At 43.7% G+C, this 15,243-nt stretch overlaps 1 protein-coding gene across 1 annotated transcript in view; it reads right to left on the bottom strand.

Moving 5' to 3' along the window:
* LOC139370757 (MICOS complex subunit mic25a-like) overlaps positions 1-15,221 on the bottom strand; it is a 61,564-nt gene extending 46,343 nt beyond the window's left edge. Inside the window, exons 1-4 of the mRNA XM_071110448.1 lie at positions 14,932-15,221; positions 13,773-13,869; positions 13,476-13,527; positions 12,448-12,622 (exon numbers count right to left, since the gene is read on the bottom strand). Coding sequence (XP_070966549.1) covers positions 12,448-12,622; positions 13,476-13,527; positions 13,773-13,869; positions 14,932-15,015 — 408 coding nt within the window. The 5' untranslated portion in view covers positions 15,016-15,221. The remainder of the gene's footprint in view (positions 1-12,447; positions 12,623-13,475; positions 13,528-13,772; positions 13,870-14,931) is intronic.
* Positions 15,222-15,243: the final 22 nt, after the last annotated feature.

Below are 15,243 nucleotides of genomic sequence, written 5' to 3'. Positions count from 1 at the left end.
AGGGTTACAGCCAGACGTCCCTCTTGCGAGCCACGGCGGGGATAAAAATCTCCTCAGCCCGTGTGGTCGACTAGTTGGCTATTGCCAGAGGCTGGCATTGGTAGGGAAGGTGGGGTGTGAAGGGGTGTGGAGGGGGGGAGTAGGGGGAGAGCTGAGAGAATGGAGCTTAACGGCTTTAACATGCACAAAAGATGTCAAGTCTGGTGATTACATAGACTGATAAGGGCCGGGTGGATCTGGAGCCTAACGTTGCTTATCTTTCCTCTTCTCCTCACAGCGTAGGTTCCCCTTGGAGAGGAGAGCTTACAGGGGGGTTTGATGGTGTGTGTGTGTGGGTCAGGAACTCAAATCATGGGACTGCACCCAATAGGTTAATCAACCAATTCAAAATCAAACCCTAGCCCCAGACCTGTAAAGGATTTCACAGGTTAATAGGTCAACACAAGCGAGCTCTCTCTCCTCCCCTCTCTCGTCTCTCCCATTCCCACTGACGAGCTGCCTTTCTATCCCGCTCAAGCACGGAGCTGTTGCTTGCTAGTGGTAGTCCAAAGACACAGCTAACAGCCGACGACCATAGCCGTGGGAAGCAGGGGTGCTACAGTACCCCCTGAATTAAAAAAAATACATATACAGTACCAGTCAAAAGTTTGGACACGCCTACTTTTTTTTTTTTTTTTTACTAAACTCCACAAAAAAAAGAAACGTCCTCACTGTCAACTGCGTTTATTTTCAGCAAACTTAACATGTGTAAATATTTGTATGAACATAAGATTCAACAACTGAACAAGTTCCACAGACATGTGACTAACAGAAATGGAATAATGTGTCCCTGAACAAAGGCGGGGGGGGGGGGGGGGGGGGGGTCAAAATCAAAAGTAAGTCAGTATCTGGTGTGGCCACTAGCTGCATTAAGTACTGCAGTGCATCTCCTCCTCATAGACTGCACCAGATTTGCTAGTTCTTGCTGTGAGATGTTACCCTACTATTCCACCAAGGCACCTGCAAGTTCTGGGGGGAATGGCTCTAGCCCTCACCCTCCGATCCAACAGGTCCCAGACGTGCTCAATGGGATTGAGATCCGGGCTCTTCACTGGCCATGGCAGAACACTGACATTCCTGTCTTGCAGGAAATCATGCAAAGAACGAGCAGTATGGCAGGTGGCATTGTCATGCTGGAGGGTCATGTCAGGATGAGCTACAGGAAGGGTACCACATGAGGGAGGAGGATGTCTTCCCTGTAACGCACAGCGTTGAGATGTCATTGCAGGCATTGCAGGCAAACAAGCTCAGTCCGATGATGCTGTGAAACACCGCCCCATACCATGACGGACCCTCCACCTCCAAATCGATCCCGCTCCAGAGTACAGGCCTCGGTGTAACGCTCATTCCTTCGACGATAAATGCGAACCCGACCATCAGAGAGATGAGACAAAACCACAACTCGTCAGTGAAGAGCCCTTTTTGCCAGTCCTGTCTGGTCCAGCGACGGTGGGTTTGTGCCCATAGGCGACGTTGTTACCGGTAATGTCTGGTGAGGACCTGCCTTACAACAGGCCTACAAGTCCTCAGTCCAGCCTCTCTCAGCCTATTGCGTACAGTCTGAGCACTGATGGAGGGATTGTGGGTTCCTGGTGTAACTCGGGCAGTTGTTGTTGCCATCCTGTACCTGGCTCGCAGGTGTGATGTTCGGATGTACCGATCCTGTGCAGGTGTTGTTACATGTGGTTTGCTAGTGCGAGGACGATCAGCTGTCCATCGTGTCTCCCTGTATCGCTGTCTTAGGCGTCTCACAGTTCGGACATTGCAATTTATTGCCTTTGCCACATCTGCAGTCCTCATGCCCCCTTGCAGCATGCCTCCGTGCGGTCACACAGATGAGCAGGGACCCTAGGCATCTTTCTTTTGGTGTTTTTCAGAGTCAGTAGAAAGGCCTCTTTAGTGTCCTAAGTTTTCATAGCTGTGACCTTAATTGCCTACCCTCTGTAAGCTGTTAGTATCTTAACGACCGTTCCACAGGTGCATGTTCATTAATTGTTTATGGTTCATTGAACAAGCTTGGGAACCTGTGTTTAAACCCTTTACAAGGAAGATCTGTGAAATTTGGATTTTTATTAATTATTTTTGAAAGACAGGGTCCATTGTTTATTTTCTACATTGTTGAATAATAGTGAAGACATCAAAACTATGAAATAACACATATGGAATCATGTACAGTGCCTTGCGAAAGTATTCGGCCCCCTTGAACTTTGCGACCTTTTGCCACATTTTAGGCTTCAAACATAAAGATATAAAACTGTATTTTTTTGTGAAGAATCAACAACAAGTGGGACACAATCATGAAGTGGAACGACATTTATTGGATATTTCAAACTTTTTTAACAAATTAAAAACTGAAAAATTGGGCGTGCAAAATTATTCAGCCCCCTTAAGTTAATACTTTGTAGCGCCACCTTTTGCTGCGATAACAGCTGTAAGTCACTTGGGGTATGTCTCTATCAGTTTTGCACATCGAGAGACTGACATTTTTTCCCATTCCTCCTTGCATAACAGCTCGAGCTCAGTGAGGTTGGATGGAGAGCATTTGTGAACAGCAGTTTTCAGTTCTTTCCACAGATTCAAATCAAATCAAATTTTATTTGTCACATACACATGGTGCTTGTGCTTCTAGTTCCGACAATGCAGTAATAACCAACAAGTAATCTAACTAACAATTCCAAAACTACTGTCTTGTACACAGTGTGAGGGGATAAAGAATATGTACATAAGGATATATGAATGAGTGATGGTACAGAGCAGCATAGGCAGATACAGTAGATTGTATCGAGTACAGTATATACATATGAGATGAGTATGTAAACAAAGTGGCATAGTTAAAGTGGCTAGTGATACATGTATTACATAAGGATACAGTCGATGATATAGAGTACAGTTTGGATCGATTGGATTCAGGTCTGGACTTTGACTTGGCCATTCTAACACCTGGATATGTTTATTTTTGAACCATTCCATTGTAGATTTTGCTTTATGTTTTGGATCACTGTCTTGTTGGAAGACAAATCTCCGTCCCAGTCTCAGGTCTTTTGCAGACTCCATCAGGTTTTCTTCCAGAATGGTCCTGTATTTGGCTCCATCCATCTTCCCATCAATTTTAACCATCTTCCCTGTCCCTGCTGAAGAAAAGCAGGCCCAAACCATGATGCTGCCACCACCATGTTTGACAGTGGGGATGGTGTGTTCAGTGTGATGAGCTGTGTTGCTTTTACACCAAACATAACGTTTTGCATTGTTGCCAAAAAGTTCAATTTTGGTTTCATCTGACCAGAGCACCTTCTTCCACATGTTTGGTGTGTCTCCCAGGTGGCTTGTGGCAAACTTTAAACAACACTTTTTATGGATATCTTTAAGAAATGGCTTTCTTCTTGCCACTCTTCCATAAAGGCCAGATTTGTGCAATATACGACTGATTGTTGTCCTATGGACAGAGTCTCCCACCTCAGCTGTAGATCTCTGCAGTTCATCCAGAGTGATCATGGGCCTCTTGGCTGCATCTCTGATCAGTCTTCTCCTTGTATGCTGAAAGCTGAAAGTTTAGAGGGACGGCCAGGTCTTGGTAGATTTGCAGTGGTCTGATACTCCTTCCATTTCAATATTATCGCTTGCACAGTGCTCCTTGGGATGTTTAAAGCTTGGGAAATCTTTTTGTATCCAAATCCGGCTTTAAACTTCTTCACAACAGTATCTCGGACCTGCCTGGTGTGTTCCTTGTTCTTCATGATGCTCTCTGCGCTTCTAACGGACCTCTGAGACCATCACAGTGTAGGTGCATTTATACGGAGACTTGATTACACACAGGTGGATTGTATTTATCATCATTAGTCATTTAGGTCAACATTGGATCATTCAGAGATCCTCACTGAACTTCTGGAGAGAGTTTGCTGCACTGAAAGTAAAGGGGCTGAATAATTTTGCACGCCCAATTTTTCAGTTTTTGATTTGTTAAAAAAGTTTGAAATATCCAATAAATGTCGTTCCACTTCATGATTGTGTCCCACTTGTTGTTGATTCTTCACAAAAAAAAATACAGTTTTATATCTTTATGTTTGAAGCCTGAAATGTGGCAAAAGGTCGCAAAGTTCAAGGGGGCCGAATACTTTCGCAAGGCACTGTAGTTAAAAAAAGTTTCACAAATGAAATTCTTCAAAGTAGCCACCCTATGCCTTGATGACAGATTTGCACACTCTTGGCATTCTGTCAACCAGCTGCATGAGGTAGTCACCTGGAATGCATTTCAATTAACAGGTGTGCCTTGTCAAAAGTTAATTTGTGGAATTTCTTTCCTTCTTAATGTGTGTGAGCCAATCAGTTGTGTTGTGACAAGAAACGACAGTCCACTATTACTTTAGAACAAGGTCAGTCAATCCGGAAAAAGTCAAGAACTTTGAAAATGCAGTTGCAAAAACCATCAAGCGCTATGATGAAACTGGCTCTCATGAGGACCTCCACAGGAAAGGAAGACCCATAATTACCTCTGCTGCAGAGGATAAGTTCATTCGAGTTACCAGCCTCAGAAATCGCTGCCCATTAAATGCCTCAGAGTTCATATAACAGACATCTCTACATCAACGGTTCAGAGGAGACTGCGTGAATCAGGCCTTCATGGTCGAATTGCTGCACTACTACTGAAGGACACTACTAAAGGACACTAGTAATATGAAGATATTTGCTTGGGCCAAGAAACACAAGGAATGGACATTAGCCAGGTGGAAATCTGGTCTGATGAGGCCAAATTTGGGATTTTTGGTTTCAACCACCGTGTGGGAACTCCTTCAAGACAGTTGGAAAAGCATTCCAGGTGAAGCTGGTTGAGAGAATGCCAAGAGTGTGCAAAGCTGTCAAGGCAAAATGTGGCTATACTAAAGAATCTCAAATATAAAATATATTTTGATTTGTTTAACACTTTTTGATTACTACATGATTCCATACGTGTTATTTCATAGTTGTTATGTTTCACTATTGTTGTACAATGTAGAAAATAGTGGCTGTAATGGGGATGGGAAGGTGTAGACTGGAGTGAGGACGTAGTCATAAGCGGTCCGTTCCCCAGCCTGCAGCAGCAGGGTGTCTGTGTTAACATGCAGAGCGTGAGCTGCTGATAGATGCCAGCTAGGGTGTGTGTCCGTGTGTGTTTTTCCCAGCCTTGACTTTAATGAATGTTGGGCCTTTCATCATCGTTCTTTTGGACAGTGTCGGAAGCACTGCAGAGTCTCATCTTTCCCAGTCATTTTCGCGCGCACACACACACACACGAGAGGTGGGGGGGGGGGGGGGGGGGGGGGGTGAATAAAATATTAAGTCTGGATCGAATACAGCACGTTGCTGTGCTGGGCACGGATCAATTCTGGTTCGTATCCTAGATATGGGAAATAAGCTCTACTACTGCCATCTAGTGGTGAAGATGGGAACGTTTCTGCTTTTTATGAGTCTAAACATAGGAAGACTGCTTAAAAGGGTAGACGTGCCATGAGCAGCACCACAGATATTGAGATCAGCGAGATGCAAGACCTCGCTCTCACACAGATGCTGGCCTTCTAGGCCTAGTTGCAAAGAAAAAGCCATATCTCTGTCCAGTGTCTGTTCTTTTGCCCATTTTAATCTTTTATTTTTATTGGCCAGTCTGAGATATGGCTTTTTCATTGCAACTCTGCCTAGAAGGCCAGCATCCCGGAGTCGCCTCTTCACTGTTGACGTTGAGACTGGTACTTTGCCGGTACTATTTAATGAAGCTGCCAGTTGAGGACTTGTGAGGCGAGGCGTCCGTTTCTCAAACTAGGCACACAAATGTACTTTTCCTCTTGTTCAGTTGTGCACCGGGGCCTCCCACTCCTCTTTCTATCCTGGTTAGAGACAGTTTGCGCTGTTCTGTGAAGGGAGTAGTACACAGCGTTGTACGAGATCTTCAGTTTCTAGGCAATTTCTCGCATGGAATAGCCTTCGTTTCTCAGAACAAGCATAGGCTGACGAGTTTCAGAAGAAAGTTATTTGCTTCGAGCCATGTTGATCCTGCAATCAAACCCCAAAAAGATGATGCCCCAGATACTCAACTAGTCTAAAGAAGGCCAGTTTTATTTCTTCTTTAAATCAGGAAACCAGTTTTCAGCTGTACTAACATAATGCAAAAGGGTTTTCTAATGATCAGTTAGCCGTTTAAAATGATAAACTTGGATTAGCTAACACAACGTGCCATTGGAACACAGGAGTGACGGTTGCTGACAATGGGCCTCCATATGCCTATGTAAATATTCCATAAAAATAAAAAAATCTGCCTTTTCCAGCTACAATAGTAATTTACAACATTAACAATGTCTACGCTGTATTTCTGATCAATCTTATGTTATTTAGGGCAATAAAGTTGCTTTTCTTTCAAAAACAAGGACATTTCTAAGTGACCCCAAATCTTTTGAACGGTAGTGAATACTTTCATATGGATTCTGGATGGTTGTGTACAGGAATGGTGTGACTTGCACCTCCAAAAACACACACACACAGACAGATAAACAGACAGAGAAAAACATACAGACACCTATAACACACTTCTAGAAAACCTGTCAGCACCAGCTAGCTTTTCAAACACTTCATGATTCCAAATTCAATCAACATGTCTTTGATGCAGATGGATATTCCTGTATGTGTGAGCTCAGAATGTATTCCCCCATTCTGGGATGTGTGTGTGTGTGTGTGTGTGGTGTCTGCAAAAGAAGAGTATATTTGCAGAGAGGGGTGATAGGAACGAAAGCAGGTGCTAATGAAAGAAAAGAGCGGTGGAGGAAACAAGTCTTATGCTAATGTGCTTTGTCATCTATTCTGAAAGTGCACTCCTGAGGTTAGTATATAGTTCAAATGAGAGGAGACCCTGCTACGCCTCCTCTTCCCCTCAGTCTCTTCCTTTCTCACCCTCTCTGAAGTGCACTGCAGACGTTAGTATAGTTACAATGAGAGGAGACCTGCATTTGAATATAGGAGGATGCTGCTAGTGTAGAATCACACACTAAGGCGATCAGATGAGACTGAAACTTTGAGATACAAAACACGATATACAACTTTATTGTCCATATGTTAGAGCGAACAGCGGAAATATGTATTCTGCTCTGTTCTCAACCTCCCCGCAGAAAGCACACATCCCACATACAGGGTCAAGCTGCGCCCCTGAATGGAGAGCAACTTGCGGCAAGAGAGCAATGAGCAGAGGCATATAGTAAAAACAGATATGGAATATAGATCTCCTTCTCACACACTCGCCCTCACACACACACACACTCCCTCTCACCCACACTCTTTTACCCTCGCACACACACTCCAACTTCACACACAATTCAAACCAACAAGTCGTTAACACAGTGCAGTTGCGATAGGTGAGGAAAAGGTCAGAAGGATCGGACGTAAACACTGTTCAGAAATACTCAAAAATCACTCCCCATTACCCATTTAGTCCTATGTGTGTGTGTGTGTGTGTGTGTTGGGTCTGTATCTGAGAGGAAGCAGGCATGTGAGAATACAGAGACAACGAGAGAGGAGAGAAAGAGAGGGACAGCAAAACAGGAGGAGGAATAGCAGTTATGTCAACACTACTATCTCCAGGGCATGATCTCTCTCACTACTGATCAAACTCTGAACACAGCCGTGGCTAAAACAACACCTGGTGTGTCAAACTAGGCGTGCACAGACAGACTCACACACACACCGAAATATTGCAGTTGTGATCGGTCTGACAGCGGGTTCACACCTGTCAAAAAGCCCCATGGTCAAAAGAAACTAGAAGTGATTTTCTATTCTATCACGTCTGTGGTTGAAAAACAATGCAAAGGTTGGTGTTTATCCTCTCCAAACGCACACGGACCAACGCTACCAATTTGTCACTAAAACAAACCAAAAAAATGACGAAAAACAAGGGCAATCACAGAGACTCAGGTGACTCATTCCAATAGAACATCATTAAGCTTGGTGGCCAAAGCAATGAAAACCCAACCAGATAAATACAGTGCCTTGCGAAAGTATTCGGCCCCCTTGAACTTTGCGACCTTTTGCCACATTTCAGGCTTCAAACATAAAGATATAAAACTGTATTTTTTTGTGAAGAATCAACAACAAGTGGGACACAATCATGAAGTGGAACGACATTTATTGGATATTTCAAACTTTTTTAACAAATCAAAAACTGAAAAATTGGGCGTGCAAAATTATTCAGCCCCTTTACTTTCAGTGCAGCAAACTCTCTCCAGAAGTTCAGTGAGGATCTCTGAATGATCCAATGTTGACCTAAATGACTAATGATGATAAATACAATCCACCTGTGTGTAATCAAGTCTCCGTATAAATGCACCTGCACTGTGATAGTCTCAGAGGTCTGTCAAAAGCGCAGAGAGCATCATGAAGAACAAGGAACACACCAGGCAGGTCCGAGATACTGTTGTGAAAAAGTTTAAAGCCGGATTTGGATACAAAAAGATTTCCCAAGCTTTAAACATCCCAAGGAGCACTGTGCAAGCGATAATATTGAAATGGAAGGAGTATCAGACCACTGCAAATCTACCAAGACCTGGCCGTCCCTCTAAACTTTCAGCTCATACAAGGAGAAGACTGATCAGAGATGCAGCCAAGAGGCCCATGATCACTCTGGATGAACTGCAGAGATCTACAGCTGAGGTGGGAGACTCTGTCCATAGGACAACAATCAGTCGTATATTGCACAAATCTGGCCTTTATGGAAGAGTGGCAAGAAGAAAGCCATTTCTTAAAGATATCCATAAAAAGTGTCGTTTAAAGTTTGCCACAAGCCACCTGGGAGACACACCAAACATGTGGAAGAAGGTGCTCTGGTCAGATGAAACCAAAATTGAACTTTTTGGCAACAATGCAAAACGTTATGTTTGGTGTAAAAGCAACACAGCTCATCACACTGAACACACCATCCCCACTGTCAAACATGGTGGTGGCAGCATCATGGTTTGGGCCTGCTTTTCTTCAGCAGGGACAGGGAAGATGGTTAAAATTGATGGGAAGATGGATGGAGCCAAACACAGGACCATTCTGGAAGAAAACCTGATGGAGTCTGCAAAAGACCTGAGACTGGGACGGAGATTTGTCTTCCAACAAGACAATGATCCAAAACATAAAGCAAAATCTACAATGGAATGGTTCAAAAATAAACATATCCAGGTGTTAGAATGGCCAAGTCAAATTCCAGACCTGAATCCAATCGAGAATCTGTGGAAAGAACTGAAAACTGCTGTTCACAAATGCTCTCCATCCAACCTCACTGAGCTCGAGCTGTTTTGCAAGGAGGAATGGGAAAAAATTTCAGTCTCTCGATGTGCAAAACTGATAGAGACATACCCCAAGCGACTTACAGCTGTAATCGCAGCAAAAGGTGGCGCTACAAAGTATTAACTTAAGGGGGCTGAATAATTTTGCACGCCCAATTTTTCAGTTTTTGATTTGTTAAAAAAGTTTGAAATATCCAATAAATGTTGTTCCACTTCATGATTGTGTCCCACTTGTTGTTGATTCTTCACAAAAAAATACAGGTTTATATCTTTATGTTTGAAGCCTGAAATGTGGCAAAAGGTCGCAAAGTTCAAGGGGGCCGAATACTTTCGCAAGGCACTGTACATTTCAATATTCATTAAAGCCAACTCCGTAAATTTTTAAAAAAAAAACGCAAGTAAACAATTTCCTTCACCTTCATACAATACAGTGTTTTATCAGAAATATGCTTAGTTGGGGTGGGAAATTAATGTCAACTAAGTAGGACTAGTTTACCAGACGAGCTAAATGACTTCGACGCTCACTTTGAGGCAAGCAACACTGAACCATGCATGAGAGCAGCTGTTCCGGACAACTGTGGGATCACGCTCTCCATAGCCGATGTGAGTAAGACCTTTAAACAGGTTTGCATTCACAAGGCCGCAGGGCCAGATGGACCAGCTGGCAAGTGTCTTTTCAACCTCTCCCTGAACCAGTCTGTAATACCTACTATGTTCAAGTTCCTCGGGTTCCACATCACTAACGACCTATGATGGTCCACACACACCAACACAGTCCTGAAGAGGGCATGACAATGCCCCTTTTCCCTCAGGAGGCTGAAAGGATTTGGCACGGGCCATCAGATCCTCAAAAAGTTATACAGTTGCACCATCGAGAGCATCTTGACTGGCTGTATCGCCGCTTGGTATGGCAACTGCTTGGTATGGCAACTGCTTGGCATCCGACCACAAGGCACTACAGAGGTTAGTGCGTATGGGCCGGTACATCACTAGGGCTGAGCTCCCTGCTATACAAGACCAGAGGAAGGCCCTAAAAATTGTCAAAAGACTCCAGCCACCTGCCATAGACTGTTCTTTCTGCTACCACCAGAAAATGGTAACGAAGTCTGGAAACAACAGGACAGCTTCTACCCCCAAACCAATAAGACTTCTAAAGAGTTAGTTAACAAAATAGCTACCCAGACTTTTTGCACAAACTTTTTTGCTGTTGTTTATTATCTATCCTGTTGCACATCGACTCGGTACTGGAACTCTGTGTATATAGCAAAGTTATCGTAACTCCTTGTGCATTTATTATTACGTGTAATTCATTTTCCTCAATTTTCTTTCTCTCTACATTGTTGGGAAGGGCCGTAAGTAAGCACTTCACTGTAAGTCTAGACCTGTTGTTTACAAAGCATTTGACGAATAACATTTCATTGGAGTCTATTGTGGTCAAGGTACAGTAGTTCACATAGGCCACGCCGTTTCATTTTCTAACCAGCAGAGGGCACTGTACACTAACAGAAAATTCTTATATCAGAGGGCTAATTGCTAATCAAATACCAGCCTAATATTGGCTCTTTCGACCTCGCTGTGCTAATACTCAATACTCATGATGTATTTGTGCAATTTCCCTTGACATGAAAGGTGACATACTCAGGTATTAGACACCATTATAGCATTTCTAGTACAGCAAAGGGCACTAACTCCGATATTACTATGGTACTCACACATATTATTAGGACATACTGATGTCATTAGTTTCTATGATAACAGAGTGCTAACTATGTGGAACTGAGTTAGGGAAGAGCTTTAGTTCAATACCAATTAGGCCCCGAAGTCCTACACCAGGGGTGTCAAACTCATTTCATGGAGTTTTTTTCTCTCCATTTTCTTTCAATTAAGACCTAGACAACCAGGTGAGGGGAGTTCCTTACTAATTAGTGAACTTACTTCGTCAATCAAGTACAAGGGAGGAGCGAAAGCCCGCAGAAACTCGGCCCCTCCATGGAATGAGTTTGACACGTGCACGACCGTAGAGGTCTTCACGAGTCCAAAAAGTTGGACCTGTTCCAAAATGGACCTGGGGCTTTCCCACCCAGACCCGATATACATAAATATAGAGACCCATTCTCAACGGACCCGAGGACAACTAGACCCGTTCCATAGAGACCCGGACGGATCTAGACCCGGTCTGATTAGATATGATTGAGGGAAGCAGCAGAAAAGTTATTTTATAAGCTACTTAATTAACAGGAGCTGATAAAGCACAAGAGGGAGAGAGGTGCCGCTCCAGCAGGCTGGAGGGAACGAGAGACAGCAACCAACCAAGCCGGCTCGCGCTCTCGTAGACTAATAGCTGCCATAGCTAGGTTATTTATCATCAAATATGATGACGTAGGACCTGTCTCGACTGCCTCAAACCGGGAGAAGCTAGTTAATTAAGTTAGCTAACATTAGCTAGCTAAGCTAGCTGAGGCTGCAGTGCTTTCTAAACCTACAATTACAAATAACAACAACTCCACTCAGAATATTAAGTAGCAGCCTGGCTACTTGCTGGCTCTTGGTTGTTGTAGCCTGTCCTTCTCCTTTAACTTTTAATTATGTCATTTTAATTCCATCTTCCATTGATTAGATAGCTCCTAACTTCCACACACGGAGCGAGGCTATATGACTGCTTTGATGAGTCACGATTGGCCAACAACAAGATACAAGCGCCACTCTCGTGAAAAGCAAGAGCAGCAGCATAAATTATACCATGTCTCTCTCTCTCTCTCTCTCTCCCCTGCAGCAGTCGCGTACGGGCCATTCCGGACAAATCAGTTAAAATTACACGTACACGAGACACGTGATATTATTTGGAATTCTGAATGCGGACTCGCTCGGGTCCCGGATCGAGTCTCGGGTATTCGGGTACAGGTGGATCCGTGAAGACCTCTACCATACACTATATGCACTTGTGGAGATCTAAGAGGAATTGAGTTGTATAATATTATGAAATGTCCACCTAGCCTATCAAAAGGGCAAGGTGGAGCTATTACCATTTTGCTTATACCAATCAAATCCTCTTAGACCTCGACAAGTGCATAGAAGTCAATTTGGGATTGGGCCCTAGAGGGCAGCAGAGAGGAGCCCACTGACTCACCAGTTGTTTGGCCTTCATCAGCTCCTCGTGGGTCTTGCCCTTCTCTCGGAGCACGGCAGGGTTCAGGCCGTCGTGAGCCTCTCCTTTCCTCCCCGCTGTGACTGCTGCTGCTTCTTTTTCCCTCTGGGCCAGTCGAAACAGTTGCTCCTGCACTTGGGCCTGCTCCCTCTCAAACCTACACACGGGACATACGATGAACATGAGACACACTCAACCTGTAATGTAGGGGTGGTCAACCCTCTGCGTGGGGAGATACTGTGTATGCAGGCTTTTGCTCCAGCCCAGCTCCAATACACCTGGCAACTAATCGGCTGCTCATCGAGACCTTGATTAGCTGAATCAGGCAGGATAGAGTAGGGCTGGAGCAAAAACCTGCATACCTAATCAGCCACCCGTGGTTGGCCACCCTTGCTATAGGAAAACACATGGAATGCAGTTTCATCTAGGCCTTGGCAACAGGCTCATGCCGTCACAAAGGTGGCTCATGAGAAGTTAAACTACACTGAGACGCTAGTTAGCCTAGCATTTAGCATGACACAGACATGAGCCGTTAGCATTCCAACCACATAGTGAGCCATGCTGTTGACATGGCCTACTGCCACCATGCTAGCGGTAAATAAGAGCAACCTGAGGTGTCGATAGCTCCCTTAGTCTACAAATTCATTCTCAGAATGACATGGCTGGCTAGTGTCTAGTTCCATACATTATATTGCATGAAAAAAGGTATTACGATCAACCTAAGGATATCACAGAGTAAATTTGATTAGTAAATCCCCGGGGGTGCCACAAGACTGGTCCTCCAGGAATGGATTGAGTGACACTGCACTAAGGTGTCAAATCCTAACTTCAGATAAGACTACACACGCAACAGTCGTAGTGATGTCAGTCAAGACATGATTTATGCAAAGGTTTGAGCAACATACACTGTTGCAATCAGGTGTGCTACTAGACTGGAATAAAATCCTGCACACCAAGGAATGGAGTTGGTCCTCAGGTGTAAAGTGTATAATAGTGGCAGTTGAACTCACTTCCTCCGCAGCTCCTCCTGTGCCTCGGCAGCAGTGGGGCCAGGTCTTGGACCTGCAATTACATCCAGCCATTTAAGAATGGTCTTTAAACACAGTCCATCATATTCATTTCCCAATTCCACGGTAATCACTTCCATAAGACGGTCGGCTAACATCACAACACAACTATTACTGTAGTCCATGATAAAAAAAAATCTCCAAAAATGTTAAACATTTATGTCCCTGGGATCAAAAGGCCTACTTTATCTCCAAAGTCACAGTTGAGTTGAGCACTTAGGTCGTCGCGCTCTTCCATACCTGGTGCAGGTTTGTGGCTGCCAGGCTGGGGTGGCGGTGGATTGACTCCGTCCGTTCCCTGCGAATCTCGCATCCGCTGCATCAGCTCCCCTGAGAGCTGTGTATTGCGTAATAAATAGGTTACATTGTGCAAAACTGGTCAGACGGACATTCAAAGCAATGGGTGCTTGCACAAAGACCTAAGTGTCAAGTAATATACACTAATAGGCTAATTATTATTTCAAAGTTTAACACTTTCCAGTGTATGTATTGGATTGTAATTACTCCTGAATAGTATATAGGCCAATAACTATAGTAACAGCATTGTTAGACTGCACTTACAGAAGTAGACTAACCCTTACCCTAATGTATAGCAATGAGTAGCCAAAACCGTATGAATTACGACTGTATTACAGAGATATTACTCAGTAATAAGAGCACCATAAGTGTGACCCAATTCTTTGAAACAAGTTGATTTGGGCACACGTATTATATAAATGTAAGAAGATACTGTCAATCCCACTTTGACACTAACTTGCCTAGACCAAATCAAATTTGTTTTTCATAACTTTATGTAGGGCAACTTCAAACAATTCGCCAATGACTTCCTTTACAAATTAATGATAACATTGACATATTGCGAGTCTCCCATCGGCCTACATTAACCGTCCATCTGCAGGTGATATGGGAATAAATCTATTTGCTCAAAGCTAGACCTGCATTATTATAAGCCATAACCTAAAATATTTGAGTTATAAATTGTGTTGGTCAAAAATGTGTGGTCTAATGATATTATTGTAGCAGCCTAGAACGAGTCCAGTACGGTTAAATATTCTCTGTAGCCTACAAAGAACCGCTACAGTGTACCGTCAAGTCCAGACAACGACGCATAGCGGACTGGGGGGGAACCGTGATCGAATTCACTTGAGGACACGGGAATACATGACATTAAATTAGAATGCGGGTCTGTTACTTGCATTTGCTTTAAAATACACAACTATTTCCGTTCTATACGTTCTATATTTACTAGAGATACGGTAATGCAACCAAAAGTCACGGACACACTAAATATAGCCCATTAGATCTATGTTGCATTTCATTTCTCTGTCGCCATGTCAAATTATTTTTTACTTGGCAATGAAAGTCGCCGTTTTCTAATCAGTCGCTTAACGTTACTTGCCTTAACTCCGTGAATGACTGTGACCTTCTCTTCTTCATCCAGGCCGAATGACACTTTTCTCCTCGTACTTTCACTGCCTCCCATGGTCAATGGTCGGCTTGTATTAACCTGTATTTTAAAAAAACGCTGCCCTACACAGGATATTTTACAAGTCTACAACAATGTGAAAGCAACCGTAGCCGCCACAGCGCGTCGCGGACAAAATACTCACAAGAAAAGGTCACTTTCCAGGACGGCCAGTAATCTCAACGCGTATAGGTGGAGAACATAAATCGGACTCCAATTACATTTTATCTTGTATCATAGGCGACC

Source organism: Oncorhynchus clarkii, chromosome 17 (assembly GCF_045791955.1).
Source record: "Oncorhynchus clarkii lewisi isolate Uvic-CL-2024 chromosome 17, UVic_Ocla_1.0, whole genome shotgun sequence".
Taxonomy (NCBI): domain Eukaryota; kingdom Metazoa; phylum Chordata; class Actinopteri; order Salmoniformes; family Salmonidae; genus Oncorhynchus; species Oncorhynchus clarkii.
Note: the sequence above shows the minus strand (reverse complement) of the source record. Positions and strands in the feature narration are given on the sequence as shown.